Consider the following 17,185-nt stretch of genomic DNA (forward strand, 5'->3'; position numbering starts at 1 on the left):
GTCATGACAGTGCTTTGTGTTGCTGCGTTAGAGTTCTGTGTTTAAATATATGAATGTTTTCATCATCAGACATACCATCTGGGGAGCTGGCAGATGAATAAGCACATCTGCAGCAGTGCTACACTGTTAATTATTTGACTGTAAATTTACAATAAATTGCAGGTTAATAATTGCATGACTTTCACAGTAAGTTACTGTAACATTTTTACAGTAAATTATTGTGAAATGACAGCTGTATACTGTGACTTCACAGTAATTCTGACATCGCATTACTGTGATTTAGCGGTAAGCTGCTGTAGAATTAATGTATTTAACTGTGGAATTACAGTTGGTGTCTATGTATTACTGTAATTTAACAGTAAGCAGCTGTAGAATTCATGTATTTAACTGTGAAATTAGTGTCTATTACTGTAATTTAGCAGCAAGCAGATGTAGAATTAATGTATTTAACTGTGAAATTAGTCTATCTATTACTGTAATTTAGCAGTAAGCAGCTGTAGAATTACTGTACATAACTGTGAATGTCTATCTATTACTGTGATTTAGCATAAATGATGGACCAAACAAAACTGATAAAAACAGTGACATAACTTTTATTTTTTAGAAGTAAAATACAATTTAATTACATGAATAAAACACTGGGCAACAGGGATTGACACTGGGTAACAGGAATGTGTGTCAAAAGAGAAAGGAGACAGAGAAGAGAGAGTGAGGGAGAGAGATGTAAGAAAAGACAAAAAGGTGGGAATAGAGAGGGTCGCAGGTGTCTCTCTCCTTCCCTCGCAGCTGGAACCTGCATAGTGTGGGTTCTATCCACTATATACAAAAGATAAGAAAGACAAAAAGTTTAAGTTACTCTGTGGTGGACTGACTCCCTGTAAGTATGGTGCTCGCATTGTAACACTAATCCTAAAATGTCTACAATTTAAGTAATTTCAACTATTAAAAAAAATGTGAATAGTACTCTCAATTAATATTAAATCAACAAACCAGGACTCTAATCACTCCTGTTACTTTTACCCAGTCCTATTATTTTTCACGTGAGTAACAGGACTGAAAGTAACATGATTGAGGTTAAAAGGTTAGTTCACCCAAAAATGAAAATTCTGTCAGTAATTACAGAGCACAAATTAAGATATTTTTGATGAAATCTGAGAGCTGGATCACTCCTCCATCGGCTTCTAAGGGTTTGAAACTTGCTGGCCCAGAGAAATGTATTAAAGACATCTTTAATATAGTCCAAGTGACTCCAGTAGCTCAATCTTAAGTTTATAAAGCGACGAGAATACTTTGTGCGTAAAAAAAAACAAAAAACGACTTTATTCCACAATTCATTTCCTTCTCTGTGGGCCTTGAGTTTTTTCATGTAGTAAAACAGCGTAGCGCTTCTGTGTTATAAGTCACACGTAGGCTCACTATTGGCCGACGCTGGTCATGTGTGTGATGCATGTGACGTATAACACAGAAGCGGTACGCTGTTATACTACATGAATTCACCCGAGGCCCAGAGAGAAGGAAATGAATAGTGGAATAAAGTCATTATTTTTGGGGGGGTTTTGCGCACAAAAAGTATTCTCGTTGCTTGGTAAACGTAAGATTGAGCCACTGTAGTCACTTGGACTAAATTTATGATGTTTTTAATACATTTTCTGGGCCAGCAAGTTTCAATCCCTTAGAAGCCTATGGAGGAGTGAGACAGCTCTCAGATTTAATCAAAAATATTTTAATTTGTGTTCCGAAGATGAGAGAAGGTCTTACGGGGTTGGAACAACATGAGGGTGAGTAATTACTGACAGAATTTTCATTTTTGGGTGAACTAACCCTTTAAGCAAAAATTGCATGCTAAATTGCATAGTAATTCAACACAGTAGCAAGTAATGTAAATTTACACTTAAAACTATTGTAAAGTACTGTAAATTTGACGTTTTTTAGACGTCAAGGCATGTTAAAATCAAATAAACGTAAAAACAATTAATTTTACACATTTATTTTGCAGTCTGTCTAAACTCTACATTGAATCAGGAGACACTATAGAACACATTAAAGGGATAGTTCACCCCAAAAATCTTTGGAACACAAATTAAGATATTTTAAGAAATCCGAGAGCTTTCTGTATCCTCCATGGACAGCAATTATTTTACTTTCAAGGCCCGGAAAGATTGTTAAAATAGTCCATATGTATACAGTGGTTAAACCTTAATGTTATGAAGCGACGAGAATACTTTTACTGCGCAGAAACAAAACAAAACAAAATAGAATACCGACTTTATTCAACATTTTTCCTTTCTGTGCCAGTATCCGATGCTGTTCACGTGATGTGTTCTCGATCATGCATGTGATTGCATTGCGCACAAAAAGTATTCTCGTCGCATCATAACATTGAGGTTGAACCACTGTAGTCACATGGACTATTTTAACGATGGTTTTACTACCTTTCTCGGACTTGAAAATGGTTATAACATAGTAGTCTATAGGTGGGATCAGAAAGCTCTCAGATTGCTTAAAATTTTCTTAATTTGTGTAGAACAAAATTCTTGTGTTTGGAACATCGTGAGGGGATGTAATTAATGACAGATTTTTCAATTTTGGGTGAACTAACCCTTTAATAGCTTCAGTAAACTTCTTACTGCATAACTACATCTAGCTTAAAGGAACACGCCGACTTTTTGGGACTTTAGCTTATTCACCGTATCCCCCAGAGTTAGATAAGTCCATACATACCCTTCTCATCTCCTTGAGTGCCTCTGTTTGACGCACCCACCGCTAGCCTAGCTTAGCACAAAGACTGGAGGTAAACAGCTCCAGCTAGCATACTGCTCTCAATAAGTGACAAAATAACGCCAACATTTTCCTATTTACATGTTGTGATTTGTATAGTCACAGTGTGTACAAATAACAAGGTCATATGAGACACAACCATCTTCTAACTGTATACATACTGGGAACTATATTCTCAGAAGGCGAAGCACTGCTACTTCTTTGGAGTGATTTACTCCAATTCTGAGCAAACTCTCTGCTCCTCACCACAGGGCTTCTCAGGTGCTGTGAGAAAATCACTCCCCAAGTAGCAGTGCTTCGCCTTCTGAGAATATAGTTCCCAGTATGTATACGGTTAGAAGATGGTTAGAGTCACTGTGACTATACAAATCACAACATGTAAATAGGAAAATGTTGGCGTTATTTTGTCACTTATTGGGAGCAGTATGCTAGCTGGAGCCGTTTACCTCCAGTCTTTGTGCTAAGCTAGGCTAGCGGTGGTTGCCTCAGACAGACTTACGGCAAGCACGGAGATGAGAAGGGTATGTATAGACTTATCTAACTCTGGGGGATACGGGGAATAAGATAAAGTCACAAAAAGTCAGCATGTTCCTTTAACACAGATACTGTGTTTCATTAGTCCGTTCTTAAATTGGAACACAGCTTACATTAGATTGACATCCATTCGAAGTCAATGAGCTTCCTGATAAGAGTGCAGACTTGCTGGTTCATGTGACCTCTCTGCCTCTTAGATTTTGTGCCCGTCTCTGGGTTGATGCCCAAGAAGCACCTACAAACAAAAAGACAGAAGAAACCTGTTAGTTTAATTCGTGTGATGAAAAAGGTGTTAGTTCCCAGTCACCACCTTCAGTGGGTCACTGCTTTTGCAGTACAGAGTCAAACTAAAGTTAGCTCAGTTTAAACAAAGGTGTAATTCAGGTGTAAGTACTGTAATTCAGAAAAAAAAATGCATGGAACTGAACTGAAAAACATTTCCATCACAAACACAGTCAAGAATAGACCTTCACCAAAGTAGAGGTGTGTGATTTACCTAGGCAAAGCATTCACACACAACAATTTACATAATTTACTTGTTCCGTTTGCAGAGGATGGAGTAAGAGCCTGTTGCCTGTCCATCTCCCTATGGCTGTTTCTACTTGTACTCTTCCTCCTAGAATTATTACCCGTTCACAGATGATGTGATAAACATTTCATTTCTTATATCTTTTTCACAAAGCACCCAGTTTTCTAGTTGTTTCTGACTTTTTTAAGCTTTGTCTCTGGTCTAATCTGGTCTGGTCTCCAGCACAGACACACAAATTAAGGCCCCGTCCACACTACTGCGTTTTCGTTTAGAAACGGAGAATTAAAACGAATATCTCCGTCCACACCAGCGTTTTAGCTGCGTATAATGCTGTGTTCACACCAAACGCGAATAGAGCGTCTGGCGCGAATGATTTCAATGTTAAGTCAATGCAAAGGCGCGTCTGGAGGTCTCGCGGCGCGAATGGGGCGTTAAGCGCGGCGCGGAAGACGCGAATTCGCCTCATTCGCGCGTCTAGTTCGCGCGAATTACGCGAATTGACGCGCGAATAGAGCGCTTCGCGCGAAACGCGCGTTAAGCGCGAATGGTGCTTTTTGTGCATTTAGCGTTTGACGCGAATTCGCGTCTGCCACCCAAGTTGAAAAAATTGGAACTTTGGCGTCAATTCGCGCCGCGTTAACCAATCAGGAGCCTGCTAGGAGTCACTCATTCAACAGTATGTTCCTGCAACCTCCGGTTGTGCAGGAATACCCTTCTCCACTCATTCAACAAGGAGGAACGACAGATGTTGTCAGTGAGCAGTCAACCGGAGCTATATGACAAAAGTTCATATTTCTATAGAGACATGAATAAAAATGACATATATATATATATATATATATATATATATATATATATATATATATATATATATAAAACATATTAATAGATAAATTGAATATAGGCCAAAGATAAGAAACGTTTCATTTTACCCCAAACGAATTATATTTTATCTTGAACCACTAAAGACACATCAGAGCCAGCGGCAAATGTCAGAAGATCTAGCCGAGGTAAGGCTACTCTCGGCGGATACATGATGACGGAGCTCCCGCTGATCGCATGGAGCTCATCTCCGAGATCGGCGAAACACATTTTTTAAATAGACGCTGTCATTATAAATAAACCGCATATTTGAGTTTAAAACAACTACATTCTCGCCTGAAATACTTTTAAAACTACATTTCATGACACAATAACAGTAATATTTTGAAAATTATCCGAATAAAAATGGCGGTTGAAAATGCTGCGTGAACTCAGCTGGATGAAGCCCCCCATTCAGTGTTGACGAGAAAGACAACGGTTGCTCCGTTTCACACACACAGCAGGGAAGAAAAGTTTGAGATTAATTTAATCCACCTTTGCCCAAATCCACAAACACCATAATTTATCTAGTTGATAATAACTGTCATAATACCCACATTAAGGCCACATCTTACCTTATAACTTTATTTATCGTTGGTCAATGTAGAAAATGCTGTGGTAAAAGAGAGAACGCTGTTAGAGTAACTAAGATGAGCTTTAAGTAAAGCTAAAGTTAAATGTTCGACGGTGTATCTAATCAGACATCTCACATTTAACTTAATACGGTATAATTAACACTACAACCAACGTCTTTTCATTCAAATTTGCGCGCTTAAACGTCGATGCGAGTCTGCTCCAGCTAAGTTACAAAAACATGACAACAGAACCTACAACTAACGCTAATTTGGTTCATACTTTTAAATTACATGCACTATCATATAAAAAACATCAAATTGATAAAGTTTGACATTTAAACACTTACCGCTGTCTGAATCCACCGAATGAGACCACGTAGATCAGAGAGCTCTGATGACGCTCTGATGACGCTGCCGCAGTTGCCACTCAAAAAAGACGGCATTCACAGTAGTTTCTTGTAAAAGCCCCGCGCCTGCATTATTTTCACAGTAAAAGTCTAAATACGGTATTATATTGTGAATTATCACAGTTAAAGCCTGTGAAGTGGTAATAATGTAATTAACTGTGAAATATTACAGTTATATCTTGTGAAATCCTGGAAAAATTTTACAGTGTATATTTAGGATTTTTTTATACATTAATATATACAACTTGATTGATGCCTCTAATTGAATGCAGAAATATTTTTGCGGACGGTTTGTTTAAAGACTGGGCTATTGCTTGTTTTAATATATCGGAATGTAAATAACATGATACACTATTATTCAAATGTGTGGGATGAGTAAGATATTTTGTGAAGATTTTGAAAATCACGTATGCTTTCCAAGGCTCCAATTAGTTAATAAAAATACAGTCAAAAATGTTAAATATTATTACAATTTAAAATAACTGTTTTCTGTTTTAATATAAATTCAAATGAAATGTATTCCTGTTATGCAAAGCTGAATTTTAAGCATCATTACTCCAGTCACATGACTCCAGTGTCCCATGATCCTTCAGAAATGATTCTTATATGCTGATTTGCTGCTCAAGATAGATTTATTATTTTTCTTTTTTTACTAGTGTTATCAATTAACATTTTAGAATAATATTAAAGTCATCAAAACTATGAAATAATGGATTTTATATAGTGATCAATAACGTTAAACGAAACTCTAGTCTAGTGACAATATTTGAGCTTTGTCTACATTTCAGCTCTGCTCAAATGAGGTAATGAGGTGCATCATGGGATACGTTTTAAATAGCATGGAAGTTCACATTCTGCAGTATGATGCACACTTACTTTTCCATCTCAGTTTTTTTTCTAATCCATGCATTAAAAGACATAATTTTGTTTACAGGACAGTACAATGCATTTTTAAGATTATGAGAAACAGATTGAGTCTAGTGGGTCCAAACGTTTAACTGGTATTGTATACCCACAATATTTAACAATGTACTGACTGTCCTCACGTTTTGGGGAAACTGCTGTCGTCCTTTAGTCACATCTGTCTCTGTCATTACTTGTCAGTATTAGGTTTTTGTGTAGTGAAAGCCAGTGAAAATTTATGAGATAAAAAGGAGATAAGCAAACGCTAAATTAACTCCTTTTACTCCTGCAGCCAGCAGCGGGTGAGCCTCATCTGTATTCAGTGAGGCTGTTAAAGACTGTCTGCCTTTCTCTCCAATGGGGGAAAAAATGTAACACACATTTACAATAAAAATCAAGCTTGCACAAACACAGTGAAAGACACTCACTCATGTAACACATGTGATTCCTCTGCCATTAGACTCTTGTGTCAAGTAGGAACTAGGGCTGATGGCGTGACATGAATTTAAAGTGCAGCACATCAGAGATCAAATGAGAGCCGCTTTGTTTCGTTCTCTTTTGACACTGGCTCTCAAAACTTCTCAGTTACACACTCCCCTCCAGACCAGGATTGATAAAACAGAGAACCCAAGGGCTATTAAAGCAATAAGTCAGGAGAAGCCATGCATTACAATGATTTTACAGTGAGTTTCTATGTGCTACATGTGGCCGCAACAGAATAAATGACTGCGAAAAAAAAAAAAAATTTTCACATCCTAAAAGTACATTAATTTGAAGTAAAAATATTGAAGTACGGTCTTAAGGCATGCTGTCAGAGAATATAATACTGTATTTAGGTCAATAAGATTAATAATTTTTTTTTAGCAAGGATGCATTAAATTAATAAATGTTAACAGTCATTTAAAGACATTCAAAGACATTTAAATTGTTACAAAAAGTGCTATTTTAAATAAATCAAACAATCCCCAAAAGTTGTATTACTGTATCCAAACTCAATGGATTCAACATTGATAATAACAAAATGTTTCTTGGGAAGTAAATCAACATATTAGAATGATTTCTGAAGGATCACGTGACACTGAAGACTGGAGTAATGATGCTGAATATTCAGCTTTGCATCACAGGGATAAATTACACTTTAAGATGCATTAAAATGAAAAACAGTTATTTGCGGTAATATTTCACTAAATTATTGTTGCTAATGTATTTTTATTCAAATAAATGAGCCATAGTGAATGTTCTTTACAAAATGTTACATTATGCTTTTTTAATCCAGCATTTTATGAATTTTGTCAGAATGTTAAGTAAAATGGGTTGCCATTACTCTTTAAGCTGCTAAAAAATGATACACTGCCTCTTTAAGACTCAGAACAACATTTTTTGTTGTTGTTTTTCTCTTCAAACAAGGACCCTTTGTGCAGTATGTGATGCATGTTGATGTAAATAAATGGAACTTATTAGGTTTTCTCTTTATACCTCGGGCCTAGCATGTATACCATGCTCTTGTATTTCATAGGAGCCAAAGTAAGTCATTACTTATTACGAACTGTCCTGAAGGAATCAAGTTTGTCAGCAAAGTACACAGCCACTTCTCCTCAGTGCTGATGACGGTTCTCTTCACCCTCCCAGAGTTCCCCTCAACTCCAAAGGCTCCGTCCTCATCATTTTTAGCCTGAAGATTAGCACTCCCATAAATCACTTGCAGCCTCTGTCAGTCCACAACTATACCCTCTGCCTCACCAAGCGCTGTTTGCTCTAAAATAGAAGCGGATGGAGTTGAAGGAGACATGATGATGGGCAGAGGGGCCTATAACGGAATGGTGTGAGTTGATTGGAAATGAAGAAGATCAAAGAGGCTTCCTGTTTTCAGCATGTGTCCGAGAAGTCTCTCTTTCATGATTAAAGTGATCAACAATCATTGCATCGTGCCATTCCCTTAACGGGACGGTAACATGAAGTCCGGCTCTTTCATCTACTGGGAACACGAATAAACTCACATACGACTCTCTGCCTTGTCCAAAGCCTGCCGTCTGTTCTGGTGCCTGATTGGATAGAGTTTATGAAGGCAGCTGAGTATGACAAGCAGCCTTGTCTCAGGCCCAGAAGCACACTGGAGTGCCTTGGATCATTAATACCCTCTCAAACCACACAAATGCATATGGCGTCTGGCTCTCTTGATAACCTGCAGCTCTCTCCAAGGTCTGACCACTGCACCTGTCAAAGCGGGTTATGCCACGCGAGGCTCTGCCACCTGCCCCCTGCTCAGACTCACTGGAGTCTTCATGCCATCTTTGACCTCTGCCCTCAACTGCCTGCTGTCTGGCCACCAGTCTCCAAATGGCATGCGTTGTTTTCTGTAGAGGCTTTCTGGACATGTTGTGAAAACGCTTCTCTTGTGGCACTACCATGTAATGTAGTGATTGAGTGCTGGCTAATATACCTGTTTGTTTGTGTGTTTGATAACCCAACTAAAGAGAGTTTCCATACTGCTAAAAGCTGATTAGATGTGGTTTGCTGCTAGCCTAGTGATGGTTTTCTAGCGAAGCTGGTTGATCGTTGCTTTGCTAGGCTATAAATATCAGTTAAAATGCTTATTTCTATGTAAAGTGATGTGTTAAGTTAATATTGCGCTATAGTACTTATTCTCACTGAAGCTAAATGATATTCTCTTTCCTCCGGTGGAATTGCTATGCTTAGCTTGCAGCCATTTCGTACATTAGAATTGCATTAGAAGTTAATATTTTATTTGTAATTGATGAATTCCAATGATTAGATCCACAATTTTTATACACTGGAAGTCAATGGAAACCAAAACTGTTTGATTACCAACTTTCTTCAAAATATCTTCTTTGGTGTTCAACAAGCTTTTAAATAGCTTTTAAAAACGACCTGTGGATTTTTTGTCGGGGGAACTGTATCTTTAAGAATCTAGCATCGAAAGCTCAACATACAGTCCAGTGGTGAGCAGATGTGCTGGGAAATACTTGTTTGTCATCATGTCTAACAATCTGCTGAAGTGAAAGTCTTTCAGTGGTGTTTTGCTTGCGTTATGAGTGCGATCTTTGGTTTTGGCCTGTGAATGTGACCGTTTAAGCATCGAAAAGATGAGTAATTAATGCTGATTTTGCAGGGTGAGCTAGGGATGCCTGGAATGCCTGGGAAACAAGGAGTGAAGGTAGTTCACTTCTACTGCAGCCTCTATCCATCCCCATTTATTTATAATGAACTATCCTTTTTTCCCAGAACCCTGCATGCTGTTCCAGAAGCATTCCGTTGCTAAAACACTCGGTCTTTTCTGTTATTGTTGTATGTACAACTGCTTTCACACCAGAGCGTGATTGATTGCTCATTATACAGGCACCTCACATATAAGCGTCTCACCCTCTGACACTGTAAAGTGGCGTCTGAGACTTGAGGAATGAGATGGCAGGAGAAAGACGGATGGTGCACTAGCAGTCAGACCCCAGCCACCCTCGACCTCGATGGGTCGAGTGTCCACATGCAGCCACAGCTGTGTCTGTAGATCACTGCCTTCATGTCTGCTCATTAGTCTGAGATAACAGACATGAATTAAATAGCGGTCATGTGCTCTTTACTATTAATAACAATCCAACTGTGGGCCGGCTCATTGAGGCACTGCTAGTGATCAGCTATTTGCATGTCTGGAGAGTAAAAACTTCGACATACCAATCTTAATATTGATACCAGCGCGTGCCGTCTAATCACTTCAATAGAAATTATGACATCTGATAGACCCTTGGGGATTTCCGATCGATGTTTTGTCTGATTTGTCTTGAAATCACGAATGACTTTTTCAGCCCAAATATAAGATGCTGATTCCTTTGTTGATTTTCAAAGGTCAGGGTTTGAGGACGTGTTTAGGTCTATTCTCACAGTTTTTCTTTTCTCTCTTTTTGTTTTCCTAATGTTGATGTCTTGCAACCTTCAGGGAGAGCCTGGTTTCCCAGGTGTCCCTGGACGAAAGGTAAAGGCCTGGTTTGGTGTGGTTGTATTTTGCTGATCATTCTTAAAGTAACGGAGATTTTTCTGTTGCTATGAAGGGACAGGCAGGTGTTTCTGGTATCCCTGGAAAACGGGGCTACAAGGTACACCCAAATGTGTGCTGTGGCTGTTTCTCGCATAAGTGCTTGTTCTGATACTGGGCTTAAACCCTCAGGAAGTTTTTTTTTGAATGTTGAATATTAAGGTTGAATTTAACTCACCGTTTGTTATTTCAAACATGTATGGCTTTCTTCTGTGCAACACAGAGATTAAATTTGAATGATGTTTGCCAATTCTTTAAAATGTAATGATATATTCAAGCATCAAAATCAGAAAATAAAGCGCCATAAAAGTGGTCCATACAAATCATGCACCAAGTGTTATTTTAGTATTTTTTTTTTGTAAAATGATATTATTTATTGATATTATGTTTTACTGTAAATTTTAATTTAAGTTTTAGTAAGTTTGCTTTTTTATTTTATTATTATTTAAATGTATTTCAGTGTAGTGTAAATGTATTCTTCTTAATTTTTTATTTATTATTTTTTTTTGTTTTGTTTTATGTTTTTCCTAAGGCAACGTTTCTTATTTAAACTTTCTATTTAATGGTATTTCTAATAGTTTTATCTAATAGTAATAGTTTTTAAATCACCTTTAGTGTTACACAGAAAAAGGAAAGGGTTAAGAATGAAAAGAGGCTGAATAGAAATAAGAGTGATTTATTTGTTCAGTAAATTGCATTGATTTTACTTTAATTGCACATGCATGTCTAAAAGACTTCTATGAAGTGGTGACCTGACTGTCTGCGCTCAAATTCTGTCTGTGTCAAAATGTATCTGTTTAATGTCATTTTCAGATATTATTTCGTCTGAAACTTAACAACGTGGACTTATTACATTGCGGTTTCACTAGACTTTGTGTTTGATTTATTTTCATGTGCACATGCAAGCGAGCATTAAATCTGCATGGCTTGCAGTGCTGCAGGCAAATGGTAGAAGACAGTGTGTTTTAACATTTTTAATGTGTTAATTGTTATGATTCAATTAGTGTTTCTGCACAACACAAGCCCTAGAAGGTGACATCATATTCTGCGGCCCATGTTTGTTGTGTTTCAGTGACCACACCTTTATTCTCACTCCCTGTGTTTAAGCACCGCAGCTGTGGTGAATTAAAGACACCAACTGTAATGCTTCAAAAGCTAATGGGAACAAGATGAGCACACTAGAATGTGTAATATGCCCTTGGTATATAGAGATGCATCTTTGAATGTCAACTCCTATATTCTAATTTATTGCCAGGGAGAAAAAGGCGAGCCTAGTGCTGAAGGAGCTGGCATCAAAGGAGAACCAGGTGCCCCGGGACAGCCTGGACAAGCTGGACCCAAGGTACCTGTCCCTCAGTCTCCACCTTATACCCACTGCTGAATTTCTTTCTTGATGTGGTGTGACATGCATTGTCTGACAAAATAACCTCATGGTTGCATGTCTTTTCATAGGGTGACAAAGGTGATCAAGGCATAAAGGTGAGCCATTGAAATTTTGTACTACTATTATATTTTAAATATGTCCTTGGGGGAAAAAATAACACAATTAATGTTCTTGACTTGTAGGGTGACCCTGGCCACGAAGGCCCACCTGGACCAAGAGTGAGTAGAGGCCATGTGTCACTGACAGAAAAAATAACGCAAACAAGTCCAGATTTGAATGTTATGTGAACGGCTGATATCAGAAATAATGATATATATTATTGATTGTTTCCCCATTGCTCAACAGGGTTTACCAGGTCCAACTGGAGAGCCAGGAAAATCTTTAATCAACAACAATGAAAATGTAGGTCTTTATTTCTGATGTATATATAGAGTGCATATTCACTTCTCAGCCTCATATCATAGATTCAACAGATTCATTAGTATTATGTGAAGGCACTCATTTTATTTTATTTTTCAGGATATACGCAATCTGCATTTAATGGTAAGTGTCATTCTTTGTTGTAAAAAAAGTATTGGTCACACTTTATTTCAAGGTCCAATTCTCACTATTAACTAACCATTAACTATGAATTTTGCCTTAATTAACTCCTAATTTGCTGCTTATTAATAGTTTATAAGGTAGTTGTTAAGTTTAGGGTATTGGGTAGGATTATGGATGTCATTCATTATATGTACTTTATAAGCACTAATAAACAGTGAATATGTTAATAATATGCATGCTGATATGCGACTAGTTATTAGTGTGAATTGGACCCTATACTAAAGTGTTACCAAAGTATTTATTGGGAAACTGGATAACTTGATATTGTTTGCGTATTTGAGTACATAAATAGATGTATAGACAAATACTAGATATTTAAGTATATATTGTTTTTATTTTAGGGCCCTCCTGGTCTGCCTGGGCCTCCAGGGCTTCCTGGGACCCCCGGTTTGAAGGTAGCTAACCAACTTCTCTCATTCTTACCCTTTCTATCCTTAGTGTATAACTTTAAGAGAATTTAGATCATATTCATATACAATTCTGGTGAGATCTGAGGAAGTTTCAGCAGCATGAATGCTACCATCATGCTACCTTGCCCTTTTGCATTAAACATAACTTTTTCTTTTTTTTTTTTCTCAGGGTGATGTTGGACTTCCAGGTCCCCCTGGTCTTGATGGGGAAAAGGTAAATAATAATGAACATTTAGTATAAATGAAATAGGTTTTAGCCACTAATCTGCCATTAGTCCACTGGTGGATGCATTTACACAACTCTTGAAACTTAATTATGCTGAGTGATTGTACCTGTTTGCTTCTTAGGGTCCAAGAGGAAAGTCAGGAGAACAGGGACCCATCGGCCCTCCTGGACCAGAGGGTCCACGGGGAGAAGGAGGAGTCATAGGTTTGCCTGGGCCAAAAGGAGATAAGGGAGACATGGGCCCCTCGGGATCACCTGTAAGTGACTATACCTAGCATTCCCATCATATATACCCTTTCTAACTACACCTGAACTGTTAAATAACCCCAAAAGGTCTTGTGTCCTTTGCCACTTGCATGAAAGAATATTCTTATATCAAAATATCATAAATATCGTAAAGTATCGTAAGTACATTAACCTAACAGCCAAGTTAACCAAATTAGGCCAATATATCAGTTTCTAGAAATTAATGATATATTTGGTATATGTAAGGAAAAGTTTGGATTAATGTAACCCTCGTTTGGAATGTTGACTGTAACTGAATAAAAAAGGCCAGTATTTCCAGAGGACAATGCATTTGTATTTGCCTTTTTTGGGGTTAAAAGAGCATATTTCAATAGCATGTAAACAACTTTTTCAGATTAAATGCTTAACCAGAATATACTTTAGACCTTAATCAGAAAATGAGTTGCATGCAAATGTTGGCCTTGTTATTTGAGCAAATAGGATCATGCCGAGTGCTTTGATGAATTTTAAAAGCATTTGTGGTGGATGGGCAGCACTGCGTCTTGAAAGCCTACAGTTTACTAATCATTAAACCTACATGTTGGATGCTATGAATTCAAAGGCCTCTTGGTTGTGAGATTTGTTTACAAGGCTGTCAAGTCATGTTCATCAACCCAGCCCCCACAATTGATTTTTCTGCCAATTTTAATGTCTATTTCCTTATTCTTTCCTCATCCTGTAGGGTTTAGATGGCCCTACTGGAGAAAAGGGGGTTTCAGGCCCCCCTGGCCATATTGGATTGCCAGGCCTAATGGTACGCAATGGTGCCCCTCAAGCAAACAGATTGTTGTCATTGTTGAAAAGACATGGCATGACTTAGGGATGCAGTTTATTTCGTCATGCCAGTTTGAATTCTTTTAAATGAATGGTAGAATTCAGTATTCCTTTTTCATAATGTCTTCAGGGTCAGAAAGGTGAACCTGGGGAGAAAGGAGATAAAGCAGAACTGGTATGTTCCACACTATTTAGCTGCGGATTGCACATGTTAGAGGCTTTTATAGATAATAGAGCCCCAATGTTTATAGGAAATATATTGAATGAAATGTCATAATGGTAACACCCTTATCTGATCTCTCTCAGGTCTATGGGCCTGCTGGACCTCCAGGACCTGCAGGGCCAGTTGGGCCATTGGTGAGGACAATGTCTACTTCATAAAAGCTTATGATAACAGCAGACATATTACATGCATATCTGTGAAGCATCAGTGTATTTTTTTCCCATTTGATGGTGCATTTATTACAAGAAATTCATTTTAAACGTTTCAAAATTATTCTGATTTCTAATATTTGTTCATTTTTGCTTATCAGGGACCTCCAGGTTTGTCAGGACCAAAGGTAAGTATTCCAACCTAATGTAAAAGGAAGTGTTATTTGTCTTCTGCCATATGCTAAAAATCATATATAAAAAGCATTAAATCTCATATGTTCTTTTTTAGGGAGAGCCAGGAATAGGCCTGAGAGGAGAGAAGGGATCACCTGGACAGAAAGGAGAGAAAGGAGACAGGGGGCATCTTGGACTCCCTGTAAGTACATTTCTGATTCTTATAATCAAGTTTTTGATACTTGATAAACATGCATTGCATTTATAGTCAGTACAATGTAAGATAAAAAGCTGTCCGGTCTTTTAAATCTCTCATTATGATAAATTAACTGAGTACGTCATACCTAAGATACCAGTGCATAATTAATTTGATAGTTTTCATGTAATCTTGTCATCTGAATTGAGGTGTTTTTTGTCTTTCCTGAGTGCAGCGTTAGTGGAAAAGCATGTTTTGTGTAAGGTTTGTGCTTAGCACACCCCCCCCCCATTTAATGCAAATATCAATGTGCTGCAATTTCATTTGTCTTTGTATCTAGGCGTCATGGTTCATGGCTAATTGCCGTCACATTGCATGAATCAGTGAATATCCACATCATATACAAGTGTTATCATGTAATAATCCTGTCACATTGTTTTACACACATTTTAATAGATCACCAACAAGTTCCTGATGGTTTCAGATAACTGTGACTGATGTTCATATTATCATTACAAAATTCTGTATGTGGTTGTTTTTAAAATGTTTTCTCTCTGCACTGTAAATAGCATGCTATAGGTTTTGTGTACTATGAATTTCAGGGGTCTGTTCCTGACTTCATGTCTAGTGTATATCTATGGTGTCAAAGTCATTGATTAACTTATTCTAGTCATATCATCAATGGCACAGTAACTCCTTGACTTTTGTTTTGAATCTGAGATATAGAAATTGAGATATCAAGAAAGTTTTCTTAATCAGCATTTTTGTCTTGATTTTCAGTATAAAAGAAAGTGAATAAAAAAGTATTTTAAACATAAACCTCACAACATTGTGGTACATATATGTTTAAAGCAAAAACAGTTAGGATAAACAGCTAAAATAGGAAAAAATAGCGCATTATGCAATTAAAAGTAAATTTGAAGTAAAATAAAAATTGTTTATTGATTTTTACTGAAAACAAGATTAAAATGCTTCTTAAGAGAATGCAGCGTGCATGGGTAACGTTACTTTTTCCAAAACCTAGTGAGCTGACATAATTTTAAGGAATTGTATGTTAATTTCTAGCACAATAGCTGTTTGTTTTGTTAGCTTAGCAACATGCTATCATCAAATTTAACATAGCGGCATGCTAAATCAAGTCTCCTGTCACGTCTCGTGACGAGAGCTAGCCTATTTGTGTGGCACGCAAAGTCGCTTCCTATGTATAGTGTTCCAGTTCAGTCACTTAAGAGGTTGTGTTTCAGTTTGCATGCTGCCTTAGATGGCAGCCGACAGCAATGTAGCTCACTAGGTTTTGGAACCGAACAACTATTTACAAGTATTATTTTTAGTTTTTGCATCTCTTCTGGAATTTATATGCCATCTGTTGTTATTTTATCATTATCTATACAACTGAATAGACCACTTTAAGTCCTGATTACTAGCTGTTACACGATAAGATGCTAAAGTCATGTTCTAAGGAGTTACTGCTTGTCTCTCACAAATCATCTTCAACACGTCACCCCTCCATCAAAACTAGTGTTGTGTTTATGTGGCACACGAGTCACTGCTTCACTCACCTCCCCCCACACTTCTCCCCTCCTCCCTTCCTCTCCTCTCGCTCTGTAACTCTTTACACACTGTCCAGGGGGCTCATGGTTTAGACGGCAGGCCTGGTCCAGTGGTGAGTGGCGCAAGACACGTTCCCATCATCCACCCCTCTATTTCCATCCATCCATCTCTCGTTTCCCCCTCCGCCTGCTTCTCTCTTTCTGTCTGTCTGCTTCCGCTTGAGCTGTTGCTTGCTTGCTTCTGTGTTTTGTGTCGTTTCTGTGTTGTCTAATGTTCAAGGCCTTGTTTAGATCTCTACTGAGGTCGCATCGGCATGAGTATGACTTTGATTTGACTTTGTCCCTAAGCCTGTTTGGCTGTTGCCTCTTGCTGTTTCTAGAGGTACCACACTCGGTTGATTTCTCAACCTGTCAACACGCGGGTGACTGAAAGGGAGCATGGCCAAACACTTATAAACATTTCTCTCTCCCTCTCTCTGAAACGCAATTTCTCCTTCTTTGAAAAGTATGCACATCGTGCTTGACCAAAGTGAATAATCCTTTGCATTTCATGCCGTCGCAGCCCTCTATACCTTTGTA

At 37.9% G+C, this 17,185-nt stretch overlaps 1 protein-coding gene and 1 long non-coding RNA gene across 21 annotated transcripts in view; one reads left to right on the forward strand and one right to left on the reverse strand.

Annotated features, from left to right (window-relative positions):
- LOC127970080 (collagen alpha-1(XIII) chain-like) overlaps nucleotides 1–17,185 on the forward strand; it is a 53,666-nt gene that overhangs the window by 23,178 nt on the left and 13,303 nt on the right. For 17 of the 19 annotated variants that reach the window (XM_052572324.1, XM_052572319.1, XM_052572321.1 and 14 more), the window contains 16 exons: nucleotides 10,537–10,572; nucleotides 10,649–10,693; nucleotides 11,888–11,974; nucleotides 12,085–12,111; nucleotides 12,199–12,234; nucleotides 12,362–12,418; nucleotides 12,536–12,559; nucleotides 12,961–13,014; nucleotides 13,199–13,243; nucleotides 13,378–13,512; nucleotides 14,223–14,294; nucleotides 14,445–14,489; nucleotides 14,621–14,671; nucleotides 14,848–14,874; nucleotides 14,976–15,062; nucleotides 16,684–16,719. In XM_052572324.1, the coding sequence (XP_052428284.1) occupies nucleotides 10,537–10,572; nucleotides 10,649–10,693; nucleotides 11,888–11,974; nucleotides 12,085–12,111; nucleotides 12,199–12,234; nucleotides 12,362–12,418; nucleotides 12,536–12,559; nucleotides 12,961–13,014; nucleotides 13,199–13,243; nucleotides 13,378–13,512; nucleotides 14,223–14,294; nucleotides 14,445–14,489; nucleotides 14,621–14,671; nucleotides 14,848–14,874; nucleotides 14,976–15,062; nucleotides 16,684–16,719 (864 nt within the window). The remainder of the gene's footprint in view (nucleotides 1–10,536; nucleotides 10,573–10,648; nucleotides 10,694–11,887; nucleotides 11,975–12,084; nucleotides 12,112–12,198; nucleotides 12,235–12,361; nucleotides 12,419–12,535; nucleotides 12,560–12,960; nucleotides 13,015–13,198; nucleotides 13,244–13,377; nucleotides 13,513–14,222; nucleotides 14,295–14,444; nucleotides 14,490–14,620; nucleotides 14,672–14,847; nucleotides 14,875–14,975; nucleotides 15,063–16,683; nucleotides 16,720–17,185) is intronic. The other 2 variants (XM_052572330.1, XM_052572335.1) reach the window with 2 other exon arrangements.
- On the reverse strand, nucleotides 574–5,899 carry LOC127970084 (uncharacterized). Of its 2 annotated transcripts, XR_008156514.1 has the most exons (4): nucleotides 5,625–5,899; nucleotides 5,278–5,315; nucleotides 3,426–3,547; nucleotides 574–816 (listed from the first exon to the last, which is right to left on the reverse strand). It is a non-coding gene; the product is annotated as an uncharacterized LOC127970084 (long non-coding RNA). The 2 variants fall into 2 exon arrangements; XR_008156512.1 differs by lacking the exon at nucleotides 5,278–5,315.

The sequence above is a fragment of the Carassius gibelio genome, chromosome B13 (assembly GCF_023724105.1).
Source record: "Carassius gibelio isolate Cgi1373 ecotype wild population from Czech Republic chromosome B13, carGib1.2-hapl.c, whole genome shotgun sequence".
NCBI lineage: Eukaryota > Metazoa > Chordata > Actinopteri > Cypriniformes > Cyprinidae > Carassius > Carassius gibelio.